Source organism: Nothobranchius furzeri, chromosome 3 (genome assembly GCF_043380555.1).
Source record: "Nothobranchius furzeri strain GRZ-AD chromosome 3, NfurGRZ-RIMD1, whole genome shotgun sequence".
In the NCBI taxonomy this organism is placed as follows: domain Eukaryota; kingdom Metazoa; phylum Chordata; class Actinopteri; order Cyprinodontiformes; family Nothobranchiidae; genus Nothobranchius; species Nothobranchius furzeri.
In genome coordinates, this window is record NC_091743.1 from 52,602,205 (window position 1) to 52,628,478 (window position 26,274).

Here is a 26,274-nt window from a genome sequence, read left to right on the forward strand (position 1 = left end):
AACAGCCGCCTCGACAATCGCAGAGTGGAACAAGGCCCACTCGGACTCAATGTCCCCCACTGCTCTCGGGACGTGGTCAAAGCTCTGCCGGAGGTGGGAGTTGAAGACCGTCTTGACAGGTTCTTCTGCCAGGCGTTCCCAGCAGACCCTCACTATGCGTTTGGGTCTGCCAGGTCTAGCGGCATGTTCCCTTGCCATCTGATCCAACTCACCACCAGGTGGTGATCAGTTGACAGCTCCGCCCCTCTCTTCACTCGGGTGTCCAAAACATACGGCCGCAGGTCAGATGATACGACTACAAAATCTATCATCGACCTGTGACCTAGGCTGCCCTGGTACCAAGTGTACCGGTGGGCCTCCTTATGTTCGAACATGGTGTTCGTTATGGCCAAACTGCGGCTTGCACAGAAGTCCAATAACAAAACACCGCTCGAGTTCAGATTAGGTGGGCCGTTCCTCCCAATCACACCCCTCCAGGTCAAGCTGTCATTGCCCACGTGAGCATTGAAGTCCCCCAGCAGGACAATGGAGTCCCCTGATGGAGCACTGTCTAGCACTCGTCCCAGGGACTCCAAAAAGGGTGGGTACTCTGAACTGATATTTGGCCTATAAGCACAAACAACAGTCAGGACCCGTTCCCCGACCCGAAGGCGCAAGGAAGCTACCCTCTTGTCCCCCGGGGTAAACCCCAACACACAGGCAGAGAGTCTCGGGGCTAACAAAAAGCCAACCCCAGCCCTCCGCCTCTCACCCGGAGCAACTCCAGCAAAGTAGAGTGTCCAACCCCTCTCCAGGTCTCGGGTTCCAGAGCCAATGCTATGTGTCGAAGTGAGTCCGACTATATCTAGCCGGTACCGCTCAACCTCTGCCACAAGCTCCGGCTCCTTCCCCGCCAGCGAGGTGACGTTCCATGTCCCAAAAACTAGTTTTCTTGTCCGGGGATTGGACCGCCAAGGCTCCCGCCTTGGTCTGCCACCCGATTCGCATTGCACCGGACCCTTCATGTTCCTCCTGCGGGTGGTGGGTCCACAGTTGGACGAGCCCATGTATCCGGTTCGGGCTGGGCCCGGCCGGGCCTCATGGGCGAAAGCCCGGCCACCAGGCGCTCGCTCACGGGCCCCAACCCCAGGCCTGGCTCCAGGGTGGGACCCCGGTAACCCTCCGGGCCGGGTACTCAGACTCTTCGTTTTAACCTCCATGAAAGATCCTTCGAACCATGTGTTTTCATGTGTATTAATGTGCTATTATGATGGCCAACAGCGCTTTGCTTGACCTTTTAGCCATGCGACTACACTATACATATAAAGCTGAACATGAAGGTAATTGGAAACATTTTTACTTTCTAACAGAAGCATTATAAAATAGCCAAAAATGTTGCTGCAAGTGTTGTTTATTTTGAGGACTGCATAAACCAGTAGCTCTTCAGATGATTCAGTCTGAATTTCTTCATCCAAAAGCAAAAAATGTCATTATTGAAACATTTCAACAGGGGAAAATAAGTCATTTTTAAGCAATTATTTTCGTTTTCAGTCCGGCAGGTGCCTTCTGATTGCTTTAGAAAAAGTAATATACTTTTAAAAATAAAAATGCATTTTATGATCTTAGCAAAAACAATGGCTAATTGAGATTTATAGTAGGCAGAAGTGCTGCAATATAAAGTGAATAAGCAATTACTATGCAGCATTTCAGCTGCACACACACACACACACACACACACACACACACACACACACACACACACACACACCAAACATATCCTGCTGTGTGTGAGAGTCGTTTTAACGTTTGTCATGTAAAGTCCACCTTCAGATAATTTTCTATGGTTGTTCTATGGCTACTAAAAAACAACTGCCTAATCTGAAAAAAAATAAACACATTTGCCAAAGATTGGCCAATCGCTGTGGTTGCACATGGTGGTTTGCATACTTGAGTCACTCGGTGATACTTAAACTATTTCTGTAACAAATCTTATTTATGTCTTGTTTTTAATGCTTACTTTTTCACATGTGTTAAATCTGATGCAGAACATTTATGCAAAACCTTACAAAGGCATTCTAAATAAATGGGGGGGCATAGGCATCAGCAGGAAATCTGCCCCATATGGAACTGTTCTATGATGATACTCATCAAGCAGGAATGACTAAACTACCATGTGCAGTAATTTTGAGAATATTACTTCTCATTTCCCTAAAGCAAGAACGTGAGTGGGGTTGAATTTTATCGTGTTGGTCAGAGCCGTGGCCCCAGCTGTAATCCTGAAGAGTTCCAGAGTAATATATTCTATTACACCCAAAGCCACAATTTGATCCCATTACACAATTACACAGAGCCCACTGAGTTGGAGAGGCAGTACGATGGATTGTGCTGCCTGCTTCACAAACGTGGTTACGGTCATACGCTGCAGTCCACCGCCAAGATGAGCTGATTTCATTCCAGCTTTGGAAACAAATAATTACGTCTCGTGCTCTGGTTTCGTCTGTTCCCATATAAACAAAAGGCTGAGCAGAAGTTATGTGAAACTAAGTGAGAGAATACTGTGCATGCAAATGAGTGCAGCACATCCACCCACGAGCTGTGGTATAATGCATTATTAACATATGCAAGCAGCTGAGGATGCACAGGAGACACCACAGTGTACACAACACACACACACAACACACACACACACACACAGAGGTGTGACTGGGCTCTATACTCTGCTGTTGACACGGTGCTTTCCTAAGTCATTACACACAACAACCACACACTGCTGACTCCCTCCACACAGCGAGCATCCTGGGTAAAGAAGACAGGAGGGTGGCAGGAAGCTGCCCACCAGCCGAGCAGACAACCAACAGCCCAACCTTTCATTGTCATCACCGACACACTTTAGGATGAGGAGAAAACACCGTCTCCACCAGCGTGGGAGCTGAAAAGTCCTCCCTGACCTGGATGCAACCCAAAACTATTCATCTAATTTGGGCAATTTCCCAGAAAAATGTGAGTCATTCCTCTGGATTGTTTACATTTTAATTTTCTCTTATCAAATAAACTTTGATTAGTTGGTCCACCTGAATTACCATTTGATTTAGTTTTATTGATTTTGCCTGACACAGGGTTCAGCTGAATTCAGCATTTTTTGCTCTGACAAACCAAAATGGGACCTCACTGTAGCGCTAATATCAATAGTAGTAATAATTCAGTGGATCCGCCTGCAGCAGTCTGTGATTTGTTCATCATATGAGCAAACAATAGAGAAATATAACGCTAACACTTAGGAGGCTAAATGCTGACAGACATCAAACCTTTGTGGACAAGGTAAATCAACACCAGTAAGATTTGGTTTTAAAAGAGTTTAGGTATCTATTATTGAATATTTTTCATTTGAACCCATTTCTCATTGTTGCTCACCACTGAAATGTTGTTCATTTATCTGTATTGGTGGCAAAGAAATCTCATGAACCACTGGATGGACTTTAGCAACACTCTCCGAAGGTTTTCAGAAGATGCAAATCTGCAGAATTTTGAAGTTGACCCAATTCAATATGGCTGCCATGGCTTGTAATCATTAGCAAACACTAAAATGGCTCTAACTTAGACTAAGTTGAAGCCATTTTCAGGTTTTGCAGGTTTAATGAAGTTGAATTTAAAACTTTTTAAGATCGTTTTCAGGTCACTTTGAACTTGGAACTGAAAGTGCTGAAAAATAGCACAAACATCAAGACAATCGCTCTGCAGAGAATGCAAGTGCGTGTATTTTCTAACAACCTGCACTTCTCCGTGGATCACAAGCTCACTAGCTGAGGCGGTTGATGTGCACACCTGAAAATAGCCCCCACACACACCTGAATTAATGTTAGTGGTTCTGTTCAGCCAGTCTCATATGCAAACGTGCAGCACGCAAATGAAATTCTCAGACTGGCAAATAAAATGAAACAATCTTGCTTATTGGGTCTGTGATATGTTAAGACCTTTAAAAAGCTTTGCACCCTGGTTATTTTTAAGGCCTTATTATGGAAAATCTAGGTTAAGCTTTGTTAGTCAAGATTACAGCGCTAAACACCAGTCGCCATTTTCTAGCTCCAAGCATCTTTTGTCACTTCAGATGGTGTTTTCCTTTTTGGGACTCTGGTTTGTCCTAAAGTTGAAGTGGTAGCAGCTGGCTGTTTGGCTGTTTCTCCTTCTCTGATGTTATTGAGCCAAGAACCTCTCACACCAGTGGTGTTCTGCTGCTAAATACGCAAGTGGGTAATGACAGGAGGACCAAAGGAAGTGCGGCGGTTTTGCGAAAAAGACAACAGGACCGTCCAGTAGTTGATTTCGGTCCAAAATGTGCTATTGGCAGAGTTTTTTAGACAAATGCAACAAAGTAATTTTATGTCCACAATATATTTATAGCTATACTATGTTAAAAGATTGTTAAGAAGCATAAAAAAAATGCTCATTTGTTTTCCTACATTGCCGTTGCAGCTCTAAGGTTGGCCAATTTCTTACAAATCAAAAATTCATCCACAATCCACCTCATGGGACAAAATGACACTTCTTTAAACTCACCATCATCACTGACAAGGATTTTACTGCGATTATCTACAAAAGCACCACTTCAGTTCCTCTGGAAAAATAATACCTGGTTTCCCCTGCAACTGACGGGTGTCGGGAGGACAATAGCCTCTAGGTTGGTGCAATGTTTGGTCTGCAGCTCATCCCTCATAAAGTGATGAGGGTGTTTTTTAACCTTTGATATTTGAGCTTTACAAACCATTCCCCTTCCTGGTCTCTTAACCCAGATGACCTCACACTGTGTGCAGGAAATGATCCATCAGCAGTATGCATCGTTCTGTTTCAACGATTTCAAAACATTCTGATAAAAACTTGTTTTTAACCCTAAAAGAGATCGACCACCCTCACCTGCGTGAGCTCCTGCTGCTCCAGCTCCCATTTCTTGATGCCGTTGTCTCTCGAGCCGCTGAACAGCACGTCTCCCTGCACGGCCAAGCATTCAATGCCATCGTAGTGCGGAGGCTCGAAGTTATGAGCTGGACCTATATTACCCAGAGTTCCCTCTGCAACGTCAAACACCTCAGGGAAAAAAGGACAGGAAGATAAGAAATTATTTATGATGTTGGTGATATTTCACTGACATAAAACATATGTGCGTGCGTGCGTGTGTGTGTGTGTGTGTGTGTGTTACCTTGACATAATGGTCTTTGGAGCCAGTGATGACTTGATCTTTGCCCAGTAGAGACTGTCCCACTGTCAGACACATGACAGGACCAATGTGGCCTGACAACTTGCCTGTTGCTTGCATCCTAGAATCACACACACACACACACACACACACACACATGCAGTGAGCGCCCACAGCAGCAGGTGAAGCAAAGGTCAGAGAAGTGTGTTACCTGCAAAGATCTGATTTTCAAAAGGCATATGTAACTAGATGAAGTCCTCTCTTGAGTTAACTAAAACTACTGAGAAACACAGATGCCACCGGCAGAGGATGCAGAAATGTTTAATGCATTCATTTTTCATTCTTCGGGCAGATTCTCACGCATCATTAAACAGTTTGGAGCCCCTCAGTGTAAACTCCCTGGTCCAATCTGTTTATCATTTCCTTTAGAAGAAAAATAAAAAGCTTAAGGGAATATGATGTTACCACAAGATGCACAAACTGGATCTTTGTGGGAAACATTGTCCCGTTTTATCTGACTGATCCAGAGTTTCCGCTCTGCCTGTTAACAGACTTAAATCCCTTCTCTAAGATTTTAACACATAAAATGTTCATGAATGTGACGACTAAACATTCAAATGAGTGAAAAAGTGATAAATATTTAAACACACAAATGACTGACTCAACACTTGGATCAGACACCAAACAAGAAGAGCGATTTATACTCTGACCTGTTTAGGTCAAACATTCGAACAATGTTTCCAGCTGCTGCATACAGCACGGATCCTGACGGGTTCAGAGAGATCTGGTTGATCTGGCATTCGCCCTGAGCAAAGGTGATCGTACGGGTGGTCGTACCAGCACATGCGTCCCCCGAAATCACTTGTCCTGATGACCTATCGGGGTCAAGAGAGGACAAATCATGTCAGAGAGAAGATGAGTCAAGAAGATGGTCATAACCTTATGAAGATGTAACCAGTTCAAGTTGCCACTTTACTTCCACTTAAAGCACACGGCTGAATATTTTTTAATCGATTTTGGTTAATCTAAAAGACTTACGTGAGAGTGCGGATACATTTAGCTGAGTCTCGGATGTCCCACACCTTGATGTAGGAGGTGGAGACTGAGAAGACCAGACCAGAGGAGGGGCAGTATTTGGCTGACACCACGTTGTTTGGGTGACCTTTGAGGGTGGCGATCTCCTGACCAGTTACCAGATTCCACATCTTACAGGTACGATCTGGATCAAAGCAGGAAAGATGGACAGAAGTTTAAACTGCAAACTAATGAGTAATAAAACAAAAGTGGGACAAACTTATAGCAAAAATCTAAGAATTGGTTTGATTTGACTTCTACTGTTTAAACAAACAGCTTCTCCGTCTGGAGGAACTGGCCTCTCAGACTGGATTTCAGTGTCTCTTCCATCACTTGTTCTGTGACAAATATTAATGATGTCGAAAGGAAACGTGATGGCAGCTTTGAGCACAATTAACAAGTTGCATGGATAACACGTCCTGGACACTGGAATGAGTTTATTTAGCCAGTTCAGGTCAAGTCAGAAGGTGAGGGCCTGCTGCAGCTACGTTTTAACTGTCATCCACTTCAGCACCCTGAGAGTCTACGCAGACTTTGCCTGTTAGTTTAAGTAGACCTTGATAAACCAGCCGATTACATCATTCTGCTCACAGAAACTCAGACTTAATTACTTACAAAGGAAAGTCCACACAATCGGTCCAAAATATACGATCTGAAAAATGATTCTTATTTGCAAACAGACTGAAAAGATTGTGACATGACTCACAATTTGTAACACATTTTAGGATTACAGAAAGCAGCGCTTGCTTTTATGTGCAGGTATGAAGCCTGATGGATCCAGTTAGTTCAGACAACAAGTGGGTCCAAGACTTTAGGGATTAGAGGTGTGTGTCATTAATAATCTGGCAATAGGATGCCTGACAATATTTGCAAATTTTAAAACTAAATTAATTTGGAACACTTAGGGCAGCCACTTCCAAAGTACATACAGCATTATCGCAGCGTTATCGCGAAATCTAGTTGTTCCATCGGAAATCTGCCAGTGGAAATGCACCCATCCACTATACCGGGGGTCGGCAACCTGCGGCTCTGGAGCCGCATGCGGCTCTTCCATCCATCTGATGCGGCTCTCTGTGCTTGTAAAATAATGAATGGATATTTAAATAAAATGCTTTATATTTTACTGCATTAATTTTACATCTGTATGCCAATTCTAAATGTAAAGATTGTCTGCGTAAACCTGAACAGTTCCAACCCGGTCTTACTGTGAGACCGGGTTGACGGGTCATAGGCGCTTTCCGAACTGAAGAGGATGTGAGATTCTGGGATTCTCCTCAGATGGCTCCTGGATGTGTCGCCACATTGGAGACAGGAACAAGCACTATTCAGCCAAAGTTCCATAATCAGGGAACATTTTCTAAGTGACAAGTCTCACTTCAGTTGGAGGAATCTCTGGTTCTGCGAGGCGCTCCAAGCCCCTCTCCACATCTTCAGCTCGCTGTGGACCGTAAGTACACGCTGACAGTGAGCTGCGCTGAGCAGTGTCCAGCTCAGATGTTCAGATGGGAATCTTTTCTTGAGTGATTTAGCTACATCTGCGATGTGCGTAACGAATATAATGTCAGTTTGTCTGCATGCGTCGGGGTAATTCTTTCTATTCTTTCTCCGTCAAAATAAACGGTCAAATACGGGAACTATCCGTCAACACAAGCCCTGCTTTTAACTGTTCTGTTTTCTTGTGAAAATTGTTGCAAAGAGATATAATTTAACTTGATTAACAACAGAGCCAGGCGCACTGCGCCGTTATCTCCGTCACTGTAAATGAGGGAAAAACAAACTGATCGGATCCTTTTCTGACCTTCCCCACCTAAAAGTTTAATTACAACAATCAAACGTAACAGAGCCTGGATTTGTATTCTGAACAGTCTAAACATGTTTTAAAAAGAAACGTATGACAAAAGTGGCACCTGCTCAGTAAAACCACCAACAGGGTGAAAAATATCAAAATACTGTAGGCAGAGATGGGCTACAACTTCTGGATCCACTTTATATAAATCGTTTTATTGATTATCTTCTTATGAAAGATAACTGAAGTACACGAGCGACCGGTATTGGCTGCTGTCACCTGTTGTGATTGGTTAAAGTAGCTCTCTGCTGTCTGAGGGTAGGCCCCGCCCACAACGCCACGGCTGCTGTGGCTCCCAGTGTTTTCTTTACTGTGGGAAACGGGTAATAATGGCTCTTTGATGGGAACAGGTTGCCGACCCCTGCACTATACTGACGGCTAATTGCTGCATAGGATGCTTCGCAGACGTTACTCAAGGCCTACCTGTATGGTGGAAAGGCCTGATTACAAGGCTAGCAGACATACTACCCACATATTCTCACGTTGCTGTCTTTACCCTCCATGTTTGTATTTAGTTATAACTGCCATCAACTTTTACATCCTCTGTTTTTCTTCAATAGAAAGGACAACAGGTCCAACTGTTTTCATTTTGTCTTTCACACCTCAGAAGGCCAAGAAAAGGATCATCTATTCTGAGCCTGGTTCAGGTTCTACGAGTGTTTTCCCTCCCACTTTCACCCATTTCATTGTGCTTGCTCACTGTGGTGAACATGAAGGTTTGATGTAATCTGCTGGTTTATTAAGGTCTACTTAAACTAACAGGCATTTTATAATCAAATCTAATTCAAATTAGAGTTGTATTATACTGCCTGCATTCAACTGGCTTGAATCTGGACCGGATATAAATTGGATTTGGGTTATTTTTTGTTTGTTTTTTTGCGATTCTGTTGTAATGGTAAAATGGCCTGTATTCTGGTGCTATTAAAAATAATTTTAATTAGTATTGCCATGATAAATTAATAACTTTGTTGGTTTAAGTCAATAGTCAATGCATTAATAATCAGCACACCTCAGCATGCACTTTCCTCCTGTTACAGCAGATTTAAGATGGTAAATTTTCTTTTAATATCAGGTCCAACATTTCATCCAGCTGTGTGTCTACCTTTAGATCCAGTAAACAGCAGCTCATCAGTAGCATCCACACACAGAACTGGCTTCGAGTGGCCTTCGGCAACCGAGATGCACTGCAGAGGTGCGGTCCGACCCCCCTTCACACCACCGATGGGATTGATCACACCCCTATAGTTCACAAACACAGATAGTGTCAGGCACTACACAGTGTAAATCAGCGAGGGTGATTTCTGTCTAGAGTGGATGCAAAGCAAGAAAACAAGCTGATTGTGAGCATGCACACAGAAAATGCAAATGTGGTCTTAATTACAGAAGAAAACATAGATTCATACAAACCTTTGCATCTTCACAGAAGAAAACACACTTGAACTGCAGCTCTGAATTAGTGAAACCTACTCTACCTAGGCCATGCCGTTAAGTACCACTTGTTTAACACATTATTCGGTAGATTCATGTCCACACACTATCAGTAACACAAGATGATACACATTCTTCCTGGGTTAAACCCGGCTCTTCCATCTCTCCCTCTCTCTTTCTTGTTGCAGAGGAGCCCAATTATCTCACTACAACAGTAAGAGCTGCTTCCCCATTTCAGTTGTCTCTTTCTTTCTAACACACACACACACACACACACACACACACACAGATGCTTCTTTATTACGCACAGTCAATCTTTCAAGCTGGACCACTGCTTTCACACACACACACGCACATAAAATAAGCACACACTCCCAATCTATGTCCCTCTGACAGGCCCAGGTCCCAAAACGCCTAGAGTGCAGTCAGCAGCGTGAGACAGAGCAAAGAGATAGAGAAGGCAAGAAAAAAGGGGGAGCTGTGGAAAAGAATTGGTCCCCAGTGGGCTTCACAGGTAGTGCACGTTGGTGTGCATGTGTGTGTGTGTGTGTGTGTGTGTGTGTGTGTGTGTGTGTGTGTGTGTGTGTGTGAGTGTGTGTGTGTGAGTGAGAGAGAGAGAGAGAGAGAGAGAGAGAGAGAGAGAGAGAGAGAGAGAGAGAGAGAGAGAGAGAGAGAGAGAGAGAAGTGAGAGGGAAAAGTGCAAAAGACACAGAGAGCTCCAAGACGTTGTGAGGAAGTCAAAGAAAACTGTGACTGCACACTAAAATCAGAACAGATTAGTTTCTGCACAGTGGGAGCAAAAAACAGAACGGTGTTTGTCAGAAATGGCAACAAGCTCCTTGTGTGTGCCAACTGAAACACACACACACACACACACACACACACACACACACACACACTCCAAATCAAGAACCAACCTTTACATTTTCATTTTACATTGTTTCGAGTGTTAATGTCAGCTAAAACACGACTGTCTCATTCTCCAGCCAGTGAAAAGTGTAGCATGCATGGTTTGCCAAGTTTCAACCAAAAAAAAATAAGCACATCGTACAAAAACAAGTGATTGACACAAAACAAGCTCACAACAAGCGACTATTAACAAAAGCCACAGCTGGAAAACTAACTTCATGGGCAATAAAACTCAGCCCAGCATCTCAGGATGTCATCATCACCACATGCAGCAAACAGTGTGCTTTCCTGGAACTCAGGAGGAAGATGATGCTCAGCAGCTCCTCAAACTGGGGCTCCTGAGCCGGAGTGGCACATTTAGGTGAAGCAGAGAAACTTTACAAGTCCATAACACAGTCAGGTTTTCAGTTTCTGCAGAGATGTTAAATCAGAGTGTGATAGCAGGCGTTTGAAGGGAGCTGAGTATCACAGGCAGCCTGACCTTCATTCTGCCTTTCACTTTAAATTGAATTTCCATTTTTATTTAAACCATTCCAGACTAAAAACCTGAGGGTTTTTTTTTAGGATAAAACTTTTTTTCTTGGCACATCAAGAGTTAGATGAGAGCTGGGCATTTTTCCAATTTGGGTAAAGACAATCCTTGAGTACAATAAAAGCAGAAGAAAGAAGAGGGCATTAAATAAAGAGAAACCAAGAGTTGTGGATAGAGTATTAAATAAATACATCATATTAATCTGTAAATCTAATAATGTTGCATAACTAGTTTCATCGTTTTTTTATTAGTTTTGAATAAAAATTAACTGGAATTGTGTCTCAAATACATTATTATATTATAAATAAAACAAATACAAACTTTATATGTGTTCATATTTTTTTAACTGAACTAGTTATTGAGAAAAACTTTCATTGTTTTGGATACTTTCTCATATTTTTGTATATATTTTTTACCTGCAGCACTCCATATCCTACAAAGGTGTGACCCTACAAATGCCAGATATTGTTCTAGTTTTATCGGCGTCCGAGGACAACTCATCATCGGCTGCTGTGTTAACAGCTGCTGATGGATGTTGCAGGGTTAGGGTCTAAAAGAGCAGATCTAATGAGAACATGGAGGGAGATCGGCGTGTGCTCTCCGAAGTATGCAGAAAATTAAAAACAACTAAAAAGTCCTCCATGAGATGCATCTATTTCTGTGAATGTGTTTGTGCCTGTTAGAACTAAACTAAAATTAACCATCTAAAAATCAGTTTGCATCATTTTTTTCAGTATAAAACATTTTCTGCATTAACAAAACCGGTCACATATTTTTCCCAGTTTATTTTTTATTCCAAATGATAAATGTTCTATAACAGGGGTCCTGAACTAAATTTGTTCAAGGGCTGGAGTGCTTTCCAGCAGACACAGTGAGGGCCAGATGATCTTCTAAAATAAAGTTAAAGTATTATTGTATCTTAAATTAATAACATTTAAAATGGCTTGTTTTCCATCTGAACTGTTTTGATTGTAGTTTTAGTTGTGTTTGAAAAACGTAAACAATTATTGATATTTGGGACATGAATTTTGCTGCTAAACTTTAAAGTCCCACAATTGGGGGGTGTTAAGCTTGGTTTATGCTTGACGCATTCACTTTCCGCTTGGTGATGCGGCTAGCGGATGGAACGCGCTTGAACAACTCGCCGCACTTATGGTTCATGCGGCTTGTCTCTGCGGTGAGCCAATATTCTCCCAAACTGTAGGGGGCAGCATGGAGCTCTACGGCATGCATCCAACACTACACCATAGTAGAAGTAGAAATTACTGTTGTTTACAACATGGCATTTCAGCATTTTTAACAGCGTCCTCGTCTTTTCCGACAGTGCGAGCTATTTCTCTCCAAGAATTATTAACAACATGTTGATCACGGTGATCTCTGAGAGCTGAATCATACAAATGTCTGTATTCACGAACCTCTGCCATACTAGTTCTTGCCGGTCCGCCATGTTTTTCCGCGTCCGACCGTCCGCGTGGTTAGAAAATTTCCTAGGTGCGCGGTGCGGAAATTTGGGCCGTGCGGAGGTGCGGTGGAGGGGCGTGGTTGTTAAAATTACGCAATTTCGCCGCGCGGACCTCGCGGACGCGTCAAGCATAAACCAACCTTTAGGAGCTGTGGGACCGAGTGGAAAGGTCTGGCGGGCTGGATGTGGCCTGCGGGCCGTCAGTTGAGGTTCACTGACCTACAGAAACAATGAACTAGACTGAGGCAAGCTAAAGGTTTTATTCAAATAAATCCAGTTGGCTTTTTTAATAAACATATTTTAAATAAGACATGTGAATGAAACTATAAACCAGTTAGGTGAAGGTTTTGAAGACTAGGTGAGTAGAAACTCTTTTTTAATTCTTCCCATGTGTGAGAGCTCCAGAGAAGTTCTGAAGAATGTGCAGCGAATCGAGTCTCCAGCTGCTGTTCACACGCTGTTCTTCACAGCAGCACATGGCCCTGTGTTAGCAGACGCACAGGCCAGCTCCTAGTCTGTAACTGGCCGATCTTATTCATGGACATAGCTAGAATATTCACAGGCTGCAGTGTGTGTATAGTCACTACTTGAGGGGTTGATCCCGGTTAGCTACTCAAGCAAAAGCACATTTAGGGAATTCCTGCATCATTTTTATGTTTTAGATTTCACCAGCAGCTTCCTATAACCTTCATATTTAAATCACAACTAAATTGTTACATCTCAATAAATTACTGACTATAAACAAACAGCAGTCATCAGTATTTTGCTGGCTTTTGTAAAGATTAATAAAAAGATAAACAAAAACCTTCAGATGGATGCAGCTATGCCATTTCCCCTGTTAAATATAAACAGACCCATGGTATTGTATGATATGGATCATTTAATCTAATTCTTGGCAGGAAAGCCTCCATAAGAGTATTATCCAGCCATCCAGGTTATTCTTGTAATGATAAACTAATAATGCAAATTAAACCTCTGCCACACAAATAGGCCCATTTCACAGCAGATGATTCAACTTCAAAGTGTAGCACAGATGTTTTAGGTAGGGCTGCACTCCATTTAGAGAGAGTTCTGCTTGTTAGAAGCAGAATGCATGGCTGCAGAGGTGGATTGCTGCCCTAGTTATTACACGAATGCTTTCCCTATTCCCTTGTATGGTAAGAGATCTCACACCAAACAGGCTGCTTTTAAAGCCATACCACGTCTACAACCTACGACAAAAGATGTGCATCTAACAAATCCTGCATTAGACCACAGAGAAACACAACCAAATGCAAAAAATTAAATAAAAAAATCAAGCTGTCTGTGATTCACACATGCAGCACACTGACCCCACCCATGACAAACTAAAAGGAGAGGAGGAGGAGGTGGGTGGACCATACGTGGAGACAAGACACCATGTGAGTTAACAAACAATATGGAGATGAAGAAAAAAAATACTGAGAGCGACACAATTCCTCTACCTGAGCACCTCGGAGAGCGAGGAGTCGCTGTCATCTGACCTGGAGGCAGAAGAGGAGCGAGGGGAAGGAGAAGGTGGGTCGAGGTGGGAAGAGGAAAGGGTTAACCACGGTGAGAAAAGACAGAAGGGTTAAAAGGGGAGGAGAAACTAGCAGAAAGGATGTCAAACTGGAGGGAAAGCTCAGCCAAACAATAAAGCTTGTCCAGTGATTTTAGCCGTCTTGTCATGAATGAGCTGCTTTTTAAAATTAGAAACACTGAACAGGTTGTTTGACCCACACCTGAGCATTTAAGGGACTTGTCTCCAGTGGTGTTAGAACAAATGTTAAGGGTTGAAAGGTAAATCATTTGAGAGCAAGTATAAATAATTATTCTGGAGGTCACTAAACGTAGCTTAGCTTAGCTTAGTTTAGTTTAGTTTAGCTTAGCTTGGCGTAAAGCAAGAACTGATAATGAGCAAAAATGAGTCTGACACTGTGTAAAAGTAAAACCTAACATACATTTTTTTCATATGTTAAGCCCTTCTGATGCCTAAACTAAGAAAACACTAAAGCTGAGCTAATACCAAGCTAATGCTAAGCTAAGTGACACTGCATGCTGCCTGTTTTTTCCTTGTGTTCAATTAAACAAGACAGCATTGTCAATCCTCTCAAATGTTACACTGAAAGAAACTGTCATCAGTAATGATGCGAAAACCAAGCGGGCTTAATAGAAGAAGAGCGGCTGCCAAAGAGTAGGCGCTAATGCCCAATAGCGTTCCATAAAGGTCAGAGAACTGAGATGTTTTTCACATTTCTGAGCGTTGTCTCACTGTGACTCTCACGAAACAAATCAGGGAATTAGTACAGAAAAGGGACAAAGGATGGCAAACATTGTTAAGAAAGAGGAGAGTTTAGTTGATTAAAGGATAATTACAAAGGGGAGAAACCCATGCCACACCCAAACATCTACAACTATTTAAAGGCTAATTCTTTTTAATCTCAACAGCACATTAAAACCATTGACTGATTCAAACCAGTAGAAAGTTATAAAAAAATCTACACCCTCTGGTTGAAAGGTTTGTGTCCTCTGGGAATAAAATTAAACAATGATCAGTGATACTTACGGAAAGAACAACAGCTCAATCCATCAGTCCATTTTTAATCATTTACAGTCAGAATAAACAGATCCTCACCATGAAACACTGTTCTGAGAAGTGGCTTATAACAGAATATAGGAATCAAAGCAACTTCACTGAACAGATAACAAGAAAACTTTGATTTTAGCCTCGTGGGAATCAGTCAAAAGGAAAAGTCGAAAACATCTCATTCCCTTTTAATGAGTTTTCTTTTTTATTTGGAAAGATGTAAAGTGCCACATAAAACGTGTCATCAGAAAGGAAGTTTGTATTTAAATATATTCATTTATATACATGTACAAATGTACAAAGATCAAAGGTTTTAACTCTAACAGGATAAATAATTCAGTTACCAGATGATAAATCCATCCATCCGTTTTCCGGAGTTGGGTCACCGGTCACCATTGGGCAGCAGCCTCTAAGCATAGAGGTCCAGGCATCCCTCGCCCCAGCCACTTGGGCCAGCTCCTCCAGGGGATCTCCAAAGTGTTCCCTGGCCAGCCGAGAGACATAGTCCCTCCAGCGTGTCCTGGGTCTTCCCTTGGGTCTCTTCCCAGTTGGATGTGCCCGGAAAACCTCACCAGATACCCGAGCCACCTCAACTGGCTGCTCTTGACATAGAGGAGCAGTGGATCTACTTCGAGCCCCTCCTGAATGATCGAGCTTCTCACCCCATCTCTAAGCGCCCAGCCACCCTACGGAGAAAACTCCCTTCAGCCGCTTGTATCTGCGATCTCATTCTTTTGATCACTACCCAAAGCTTGTGAACATAGGTGAGGGTAGGAACGTAGATCGACCGGTAAATCGAGAGCTTTGACTTATGGCTGAGCTCTCTCTTCACCACGACAGATCGGTACAATGCCCACATCACTGCAGACGCAGCACCAATCCACCTATCAATCTCATGCTCCATCTTTTCCTCACTCGTGAACAAGTCTTAAACTTAAACTCCTCTACTTTGGGCAGGACCTCATCCCTGACCTGGAGAAGGCATTCTACCTTTTTCCGATTCAAGGCCATGGTCTCGGACTTAGAGGAGCTAAAAAATAAATCTAGAGTAGAAATATGTCTCTCGTACAGTGACACAGCAAAAAAGCTGACGTTACTTCCTTTAATTAGCAAAATAAAAACACTAATTTACCAGCAACTGTAGATGAAAAGAAATATAAACATCTCACTTTGTTTCTACACCATGTTTTACGACAACAGTTTCCTTTGGCAACTCTAAAAAAGGCCCCAAACATAAACACCCTCCCACACTGTGTTAATTCAAAATGGCTACCATCAACAGCAGCTGCAGAAGAACATGACAAGTGCTATCTCATTTACCTACCCCTGGTCCAGATAATGAAGAACCACAGGCCCACACAACGCATGTGGTTATTAGCACGTACAGTACGCACCCACAACACTCCGACTCAATCCTCACAGCAATCCTGCTCCAATTAGGGCTCGATATAGCTGGAAAACACTCTGACTTAATAACAGACGCGAAATGAAGAAATAAAACTTTAGGGCGAAGGCAAACGCTTGGTGAAATTAACTGTTGACATTTGTCTGAGCCAGAAGCTGGAATTGATTGTGAGCAGGAAAAAAACGGACGATCGTTTCAGTCTGAGCGTTCTCTCACATCATCCCTCAGTTTAATGTTGCAATATAACACAATTACCGTCTGAGCAGCATCCTCTTACATTTATCTATGCTAACCAGATAAAAATATGGTGAGCCACTGCAGCATCCATGGCTAACTACATTCTGTGCAGCTGTTAGGATTTAATTTTGGAAGATTGCACAAGCTGGTAGACAAAATATATACCATCACTGCCCCGCAAATCGTCTTACTGGGGGGGGACACACCAAACTGGTGTGACAGCACATCACACCAGAAGGTTTTCCTGCACGATCCGTCGTATTTGCCACCTGTTCACTCCTTTATAAGGAAAAAGAGCATCTGCTGAATCTCCACAAGTGTCCAAATAAAAGTCAGACTGAGATTTATCTGCACTTTTCTCTCCTAAGGCCTAACCTTTACTGGATCCACCAAACCTTACAGACAAAAGAAAAGAAGGAGATGAAGTGAAATGCAACGGAACCGAGTATATGAGAATGTGGGGACAAAGAGAGCTGTGTGTGTGTGTGTGTGTGTGTGTGTGTGTGTGTGTGTGTGTGTGTGTGTGTGTGTGTGTGTGTGTGTGTGTGTGTGTGTGTGTGTGTGTGTGTGTGTGTGTGTGTGTGTGTGTGTGTGTGTGTGTGTGTGTGTGTGTGTGTGTGTGCGTGCGTGCGTGCGTGTGTATGTGTGTGTGACTCACTTGTCCAGGGCAGAACCTTGAGTTTGGTTGCTGGTGAGCCTGGAGAAGACATTGCGGTCGTTTCTGGTTCTCAGAGGAGGGGAGGAGGGTGGAGTGTAACCGTCAGTGGGCCTGATGAACAGCAGAAGGATGGCGAGAAATAAGTTCATTTAATTTGTGACAAATAGCTGATCTGAAAAAGGAAAGGACACAGATTTTTGCGCTGCACGTACCTGTAGGTGCGGTCGTATGATTTTCTTCTTGTTAAAGGGGACGTGTCGTAACCACGGGACTGCCTCGGGCTGAGACACAGAAACACATTCAAAAAAGCTACAATCAAACAGATATCATCAAAATAAAAGCATCAAACAACATCCCAAACCCAGGAAGTATCACTCTGCAGGGTGTTCAGTTGAACGTTTCTAATGAATTCATTCAAAAACATGGATTTCACCCCAGTGATCCCCATGTTGATGACTTACAAGGTGTGCCCCCTGACAGGCAGGCTGATGGTTCGAGATGCACGATCCTTGAGAAAGGGATCTCGCAAGGGCAAGCCGAGTCCCAGACTTCTTGTAATAAGACTCAGACCGTCCTCCTGGATGTCTGTCAGCGAGGCCAGAGACTTGGTGATGTGCTGCTGCTTGGTGCCTGATGACGGGTCCAGGAGGGGACCAAGGTACTCCGCCGACACCGCCTTCATCTGACCCGACAATCGAGGCTCCGTCTGGGTGAAAACGTCAACCATTTATGGTTAGAAAGACAGGAGAAGAGAGGGTAGGAAAGAGAACAGTGGGATAGGACTAGAAATGGTTTGAATAAAAACAGCCTGAAAACATCTTTCAGTGGGGAAATGAGTCAAGAGGAAGGCGAACGTCGCAGATGGAATTCTAGGACATTATTCTAGGTCAGCTCGTCTTTAATCAAAGAAAAGCTGAATAAAACTTATAAATACTAAATATTTTAAATAAAGTGATTTTAAAAAAAGTACAATGGAAGTGAAATAATGAGAAGAATCTGTGTCAAATGAGATGTTCTTCACCCAGAAAGCCTTGGTGTAAAAAGAGTTTAGATCTGTGGTTCTACTGCCATCTTGTGGTTAAAATGAATAACAGCAGATTATCTGCTACAACTAAAGCATGAAGGCAAACATGGGTTACACTCCTGACTCTTCTACTATTTAGATTCATTACCTTTACTTTGAAATCATCCTGACTGTTGGATTCCTTCATCTGAGAAACACTGAGGGAACAGGAAAGATTGTTTTCATTTTATTATCAATTATCAACAACATTACAAACACAAGTAAATATAGTCAGTGGTTTTATTTGTTTTCATCTCTTGTAAAAACGCTCATAATGACAGGCGGGTGTAGTCTCACCTGCTGTCGGAGGCCTGGCTATACTCTGATGGTTCCTCGTCTGTGCTGGCATAACCATTTTCTGGAAACACATAAAACACGCCCTCTTGTTCGATTCAAACACAGATTTAATGTAGATGTAAAAAATAATATACAATAATTTATTGTTTAAACCTTTTAAAACTGGCATGCTTACTGTTGAGATTTAATTTCAAGTGCTGAATATTTATTTACAAATCCTTATTTATTCATTTAGGAAAAACTTTTATTTCTTTTTTCTTTTTTACTAATTTAGATTTTTAATATAACCTCCAAGAATTGTTTCCCCACAAAATCTAAAAACCAAAAGTGTATGCATTTCACTGCTTCTGTTTTTCCTCCTTGTGTTCTCTCTCCAGAGAAGAAGAATCATCCCTCACCTTGCTGGACGTTATGTATGAGAGCCTGGAGTTCAGGGTTATATTCGGCCTTTTCTCGCAGCGCGTCGAGGATCATGTGATTGTGAGAGGAGCCGATGACGTCCGTCTGCCTCAGCTGGCCCTCCAGCAGTCTGATCTTTGCCTCCTTCTGAGCCACCTGCACACTCTGAGCACACAACAACAAAACAATGTCAAAATGCTGGCCTGTACCTTTAAATACGTGGACGTAACGGTATTTAAAACTACTGTGTCATAAATGTATGCGTTGGAAGGATTTGGAAACGTTTTCTTGTGGTACTTAAATACACCAATAGGTGGCAGTGTAATACTATCAACAGTCTCCGGATGCATATACCAGGTCCACACATCCTCTTTTCTCTGATCTTGTGTATTTTTTTCTGATTTCTGGGAACATGTGTCACCTTGTCAATAGAAGCCTTCAGGAAGTGGTCCAGCAAGTGGCGAGCTTCAGCTAAAGAACAAGAGCTGATCACAACTGAGGTGTCCACCGAGTCCAGCTCATCCTGGTGAAGACAACAACACCACGTCACTAAAAGTGTCTTATCGTGTCTTCAGATGGAGAGCTGACACAAACAGCGATGTGTGTTTTTACTTTGGTCTCCTCTATCTGCACGATGGTGGCCTGGCAGTCAGACAGACTGTCATTGATGTAGTCAATATTTGCATTCAGCACCTCTATGTCCTCATTTATTTCCTGAAGGAGGCGGTCCTCTGCTTCTGGCCCCTCCCCATCTGCCATCAGTACCTGCCTCTTGTGTGAAAGTGCCTCCTGCTGCGCTGTCAGCTCTTCTCTCTTCTGACTCATCAAAAACACACAAAAATATAGAATCAGCTAAAATATTTTTGCAAATGGACTGAAAACATTACTACATCTTTTGCAATTACTTCAACAAATATCTTTGACATCATACTGAGTAGGCGTGAAGCGCCATCGATCCAAGAACCGCTTCACTCAATTGCATATCTGCTCTCCCTCGGACATTTTAACAAACCCGGTCTGGTCAGAAAAAGAGGATGATCCTCAAACTTGGTTTTATTTCATAGAAACTGTGGTAAAGCAAGCCAAAAGAGCTGCTATTTTACTTAAAACTACCATGATCAGATGTCAACTGGTGCTTTATTTTAGGAGATAGAACCTTGATAAGGCGATCCATGTCAGCTTCCACATTAGAGATGGTCATTCTCTGCATTGCGATGTCCATAACGCGACGCTCCAGGGTTTGCCATTTTTGACGGGACTTGGAGAAGCTGGTGGGTCTGCCGGCAGCTGCAGGGCCGCCCAGGCCCGCAGGCTTCCTCTGCAACTTCCTCCTGCTGCTGGGAAGAGAGCAACAAAATAGTGAAGAGATGAATGCTCCTACTCACAGAAACAGAACAAAAGCAGAGAAAATCTCTAACCTTTGCCTGCTGAAAACACCAGTGCAGTAGTCTAAATTAATACAGCATCAGCGTATGTTTACATGTTTATAGTACAAACAGTGCAGTGCATATCAGCTCCTCTAACCTGATGACCCGTGTTCCATCCATGCTGCCATCGCTCTCTCCCAGGTACCCGTACGCACTACTCTTGTTGTTCCACTGCCGCACCAACCCGCTCACGGACCTCACACCTTCAGCTTCAGAGCTGCTTGCTGTGGTGCTGGCTGATAAATCAGCTCCGGAGTCCGTCACCGGCGGGGTCTGGTTCCAACGGGCCACTCGCCCGGCCACACGATCCGACATGGGTTTAGTCAGACGCCGCAGGGCAGTCACCTCCTGGGTCTTCCTGCGTAGCACCAGCTCCTGCTGCCTCTTCTGAGACTCCAGCGCTCGGATTTGGTACTGATGTGGAAAGACGCATTTTAGTTTCTGTACTTTTAAAAAGCGTATTTGAAAATTCAAATAAATAAATAAATAAATAAAAGAATTAAGACGAATGCTAAAGCATGACAGAATCAAGCGCTTCTGCTTATTATTAATGAAGAAAAGCAGTCTTTAGGAGAGTGTGTGCAAAACAACAAGGTGTAAAAATAGCTTTTCACTGTTAAAGGTGTGTCTGTGCATTTACATTTTATGTGCATAAACAGTAACTCTTCACGCTGTTTTACATGTAATCAAAGTTTTTTTTCTATTTGTGACACTGAAGGAAAACTTTAAACATGAATGCAAAACATCTTCAAACACTTTGCTCCCAGAGCAGTCATCCTAAAACTCACAGGCCTCCATCAGAAACCTCTCTGACCTCTTGTCGTCGCTGCTCCTTCTTGAGCTGAGCGATCTCCCGGTTTCTCTTCGCCTCCACCATCCTTCTCCTCTGCTGCTCCTCCTTCATTTGCTTCATCAGTGCCACCTGAAAACGGTTTAAGCCAGATTCAATTATATCTTTTCATCTCCTGATCGGCTCGCAGTGCCGTCCTCTTACCTTGGCCTTCTTCATCTCGTTGACCTCGCCCTGGAGTTTCTTCAGCTCTCGTTCGTACCTGCCCTGGTTCTTGAGGAGGCGAGCGTGCTCCTTCTGGGCCGCCTGTAGCTTCAGCAGGTCCCGGTTCATTTCCTTTAGCCGCTTCTCGTACTCTTGCCGGATCTTGTTGGCCTTCTCCTCTGTGTAGTTTTCCATGGACACTGCATAGAGGCGTTATAACGTCATACAGCGTTGTTGTTGAGATGCTTTTCACTGACATAAGCCGAAACACTTACTGAGGTTCTGCAGCACGCGGTCCCTCTCCAGCTGCGTGTCTCTGATCTTATTTTGCAGCAGGATGAGCTTCTCCTCATACTGCAGCTTCAACATGAGCAGCCGTCGCTGGCTGTTCTCCAGCTCATCTATCAGCTTCTGCTTGATCTCAATCTCACAAGTCAGGTCCGCCAGATCTGCCTGGAAGTTGGCTAAAGGGTTGAAGAGGTCATTAGGGAACAGTTAATTCATTCAAATCTGTGCAGCAACCCTACAAAACACACCTTTCTCATCAGAGTCAGAGTCTGAATCCACCAGACTCTCATCACTCTCAAAGTCATCCTCCTCCTCTCTGCCCTCCTCTTCATCCTCACACTCATCCTCCTCACAGCCACTCTCCTCCTGCAGTGGAGACATGATGTCCTACACAAAGAGACACATTCATAATTTAAACTTTGTTTTGTTCCTTTGTAATCTTTATTGCCTTTATTGCACTTACCTCGGGGTAATTGTCATCCGAATCGACCTCTCCATTCTGCCTGTTTTCTCCACTCCGCCTGCTCTCTCCGTTCTCCTGAGTGTGCAGCTTCACTCGTTTCTTCAGACCTTTCTCTAATTCTGGACTGCAGAAATAAAACGTGCATAAAAGACAAGACTTTACAGCAGCAGTGTTTACCCTCCTTAAGCTGGAACAATGACCCAGTTGGCCCCTGAAGGAACACGGCCCCGGAGAGCGCTGCTGCACGCTCCACAAACGCATTAGGAAACACTCTGGAAGTGTTGCCAAGAGACGTGCTCCTGGCAAGAATCAGCCATCTACAGCAACTGGCAAAGTCCACTTTAGTACATCAGCTTCCATCCTTACCCTTAGGGTCTTATGTTTTATTATCAGTTTTATTTCCCCCTTCGTGCTCATTTGACAGTTTTCATCTCTAATCGTCCTCCTTTCACATGCTTTTAGACCACATTCAGGCTGTTAGTTTCAGCACTCCTCTCTCATGACTCAGTGGCTGGAAGACTAAAAACCTTTTAGTGTCCAGTCCAGCGCTGACAGCTTTCTACTTCTACCAAAACGTCTGAAGTCATAACTGATGCTGATGTCGTTTTAAAACAGGAAGTAAAACTAATACAAAGGGGAGCGTATGAGGGCACCTCACCTCATTCTCCTCTGTCTCCTCTCCTTCTTCTTTAGCCTCTCAATGTCCAGCTTGGCGCGGCGTAGCACGTCCGTCATCTCGGCCTCCATGGACATGGGAATGGGGGACGAGCCTGGGGGGTGGCCAGGGGCAGGGCTTAGAGTAGAGGTCGGGAACGAGGAACGGGAGGAAAGGCGAGTCACTTGACGCCGCAGAGACTCGTTCATGGCTTCGCTCTGGAGGAGTTTAGATCTACCAAAAGAGGAAAATAAGAACGTAATGATTTGTATTTGCAACTCTGGCCAAATTTCTAAATTCTTATTTGAGCATATTTTGCTGAATATTTAAAAGCAAAGTGATGAAAGAAGCAATATGAAAGCATTTAAAAGCAACATCTGCGTAAAATGTGGAGTTTTGTTAGATGATAAAAGTATGTCAGACAGAAACAATAACCTACAATGACACTGACATACATTTTAATAATATGTGATTAGGGCTGCTCAATTATGGCAAAAATGATAATCACGATTATTTTGACTGAAATTGATATTTCAATTATTAATGAGGATCTTTAATTACATCAGCCATGTGTGGATGTGTGAGTGTGTGAATAATGGAAAGCTCCGAGCGCCTAGTAAAGCACTATATAACTAATCCATTTGTAACCAAAGACAAAAATAAAAACATCTATGTTGTAGTGAACTTCCACAACCTGCTGCATAATAATTATTTAGTCCTGTCCAGCAGTGCTGTAGGGGAGTGTGTACAGCAGCACGATGCAACGTATCGCTCAGATGGAAGAAGTGTGGTGTGAGAGCACATGAAGACAGTCAAATGTGTGTCTGAATGCTCATCGCGTGAGAGTTTGCAGCCCTGGTAAAATATAAATCCACTTCACATGTGTCCTGCTGTATCTTGGCTGTTTTTTAAGCAAGTCAGATCCACCGTGAAAGGTTTATGATTGGACGGTCGATGTAACGTGATCATACTGAACCCAGCACAGGCTGGGTATTTTGCTAACCTGCACAGAATATTGATGACAAAGTCCTACAGAAAGTAGCTAAGGGTCACCAGAAATGTTGAGAAGTGGTTCGCTAGGCGCTTTTGGAATAAAAATTCAAGAAGGACGTCTGAAACATTAGAAATAGCTAAGTTGGCAACTCTGTGTGGGAGGTGTGCTTGATTTAAATTCAATTCAAAGATACTTTATTAATCCCAGAGGGAAATTTGAGTTTCAATACACACAATTCTGAGATCAGATATACATACATACATAGGCATAGACACATGACAAGAATTGGTGATTGTGGTCATTCGCAACCCGAGTTGCGCTACCTTAATAGAGATCAGAGGGTTTACATGAGGATTGAGTCAGGTGGAGGAAAAAAAGGCACTTCAGAGTTACCCTCAACAGAGAGGGTAGCTTTGCTATGCAAAAAACACCTCAGACAGATATGCACACAGACTTCAGACATTACACAACATAAGTGTCCACTAGGTGGGGAGGTAGGGTTGGGACTCTCCTCACTTCAGTGCGTGCAGCCGCATGGAGCAGCGCTCATCACGTCCCTCTGGACAGGGGAGGGAGATTAATGGGTTAGAGGGCACACTGACTCCTAGATACGGTTCCACGGCCTTCACAGGTCAAAGTCCCGCCCAGGCAGGGACAGGGAGAAAGAGTTTCCATAGCGACGGCAGCATTCCACATTTCTTCTGGAGGGTAGTTTTCACTTCAGCCTCACAGGCTCCAAGGGCACCAGATTCAGATAAGAATTGTTTTGGGGACAGAGAGATAATTTCCTCTCTCCTAAGTGTTGGTCTTCAACCCCTCTAGATCCAATAATGGCATAATTAATCTATCCCAATCTGTGCTGATCTGTCCACTCACTCCTTGATGGAATCCACCTTCTGTGCCAGAGTCTGAATCTCAGCCAAAGTTCCAAGCTTACGACTCATCTCGACAATTATATGAGTTTGTGCGTTCACAGCGCGATGTAATCGATCCCTGAGCTCCGGGATTGAGCCAATATTCCTCGAAAGCTCGTTAATTATCCGGTATGCCAGGTAACCGCTCAGGCCAAACAGCAGGAATCCGGACACCAACACCACGAATATCCAAACATCTTCAGAATCCTCTACAGACAGTTGAGGGAGGCAGAACAGGTTCCACTTTATCCAGGAGTCCATGATATACCCAGCTGGCTCTGTCCCAGAGGGGCATCCGGGAGCCCCTTGTCCTGTTCTCATCGTTGAAAAAATTTTGTCAATCGCGTTGAGACCAACTGACCAGGTCCATTTTTAATAATTTCCAGTTTCCAGAAAATATGCAGAAAGCGCGGTGCACAGACAGGACAGGATTTGAAACTTGGAGCAGTGCAGGAGTAAAATGTGAGGGAGGAGCAAATAATGAGTTCATTTTATTTTTATATAATAACCCAGATCATAATTGTTATTTAAATTAGATTAATTAAGGTGCCCTATGTCCGTCCATCCATCCGTTTTCATCCACTTATCCGGAGTCGGGTCGCGGGGGCAGTAGCCTAAGGCGAGAGGCCCAGACTTCCCTCTCCCCAGCCACTCGGGCCAGCTCCTCCAGGGGAATCCCAAGGCGTTCCCTGGCCAGGTGAGAGACATGGTCCCTCCACCGTGTCCTGGGTCTACCTTTAGGTCTCCTCCAGGTTGGACGTGCCTGGAAAATCTCACCAGGGAGGCGTCCAGGAGGCATCCTGACCAGATGCCCGAGCCACCTCAACTGGCTCCTCTCAATGTGAAGGAGCAGCGGGTCTACTCCGAGCCCCTCCCGGATGACCGAGCTTCTCACCCTATCTCTAAGGGAGAGCCCAGCCACTCTTTGGAGAAAACTCATTTCGGCCACTTGTATCCGCAATCTCATTCTTTCTGTCACTACCCAAAGCTCATGACCATAGGTGAGGGTAGGAACGTAAATCGACCGGTAAATCAAGAGCTTCGCCTTCTGACTCAGCTCTCTCTTCACCACGACAGACCGGTACAACGACACCCTAATCCTACTCCCAGAGTACCCCCCACAAGACCCCCGAGGGACGCGGTCAAACGCCTTCTCCAAATCCACAGAACACATGTAGACTGGTTGGGCAAGTTCCCACGCACCCTCCAGGATCCCCCTAAGGGTATAGAGTTGGCCCAGTGTTCCACGGCCAGGATGAAAAACACATTGCTCCTCCTGAATCTGAGGTTCAACAATCCGACGGACCCTCCTCTCCAGAACCCCTGAATAGGCTTTACCTGGAAGGCTCAGGAGTGTGATCCCCCTATAGCTGGAACACACTCTGCGGTCCCCCTTTTTAAATAAGGGGACCACCACCCCGGTCTGTCAGTCCAGTGGGTCTGCCCCCAATGTCCACGCGATATTGCAGAGCCGC

General features: G+C 43.8%; 1 protein-coding gene across 5 annotated transcripts in view; it reads right to left on the reverse strand.

Annotated features, from left to right (window-relative positions):
- kif21b (kinesin family member 21B) overlaps nucleotides 1-26,274 on the reverse strand; it is a 77,012-nt gene that overhangs the window by 9,535 nt on the left and 41,203 nt on the right. For 2 of the 5 annotated variants that reach the window (XM_015959529.3, XM_015959525.3), the window contains exons 11-32: nucleotides 22,895-23,125; nucleotides 22,237-22,360; nucleotides 22,022-22,160; nucleotides 21,761-21,949; nucleotides 21,486-21,685; nucleotides 21,306-21,413; nucleotides 20,589-20,905; nucleotides 20,221-20,401; nucleotides 19,677-19,880; nucleotides 19,486-19,587; nucleotides 19,064-19,229; nucleotides 18,666-18,726; nucleotides 18,478-18,526; nucleotides 17,767-18,011; nucleotides 17,518-17,586; nucleotides 17,306-17,416; nucleotides 13,882-13,920; nucleotides 9,190-9,326; nucleotides 6,206-6,386; nucleotides 5,878-6,042; nucleotides 5,171-5,288; nucleotides 4,888-5,058 (exon numbers count right to left, since the gene is read on the reverse strand). In XM_015959529.3, the coding sequence (XP_015815015.3) occupies nucleotides 4,888-5,058; nucleotides 5,171-5,288; nucleotides 5,878-6,042; nucleotides 6,206-6,386; nucleotides 9,190-9,326; nucleotides 13,882-13,920; nucleotides 17,306-17,416; nucleotides 17,518-17,586; nucleotides 17,767-18,011; nucleotides 18,478-18,526; nucleotides 18,666-18,726; nucleotides 19,064-19,229; nucleotides 19,486-19,587; nucleotides 19,677-19,880; nucleotides 20,221-20,401; nucleotides 20,589-20,905; nucleotides 21,306-21,413; nucleotides 21,486-21,685; nucleotides 21,761-21,949; nucleotides 22,022-22,160; nucleotides 22,237-22,360; nucleotides 22,895-23,125 (3,307 nt within the window). The remainder of the gene's footprint in view (nucleotides 1-4,887; nucleotides 5,059-5,170; nucleotides 5,289-5,877; nucleotides 6,043-6,205; nucleotides 6,387-9,189; nucleotides 9,327-13,881; nucleotides 13,921-17,305; nucleotides 17,417-17,517; nucleotides 17,587-17,766; nucleotides 18,012-18,477; nucleotides 18,527-18,665; nucleotides 18,727-19,063; nucleotides 19,230-19,485; nucleotides 19,588-19,676; nucleotides 19,881-20,220; nucleotides 20,402-20,588; nucleotides 20,906-21,305; nucleotides 21,414-21,485; nucleotides 21,686-21,760; nucleotides 21,950-22,021; nucleotides 22,161-22,236; nucleotides 22,361-22,894; nucleotides 23,126-26,274) is intronic. The other 3 variants (XM_015959530.3, XM_015959528.3, XM_015959527.3) reach the window with 2 other exon arrangements.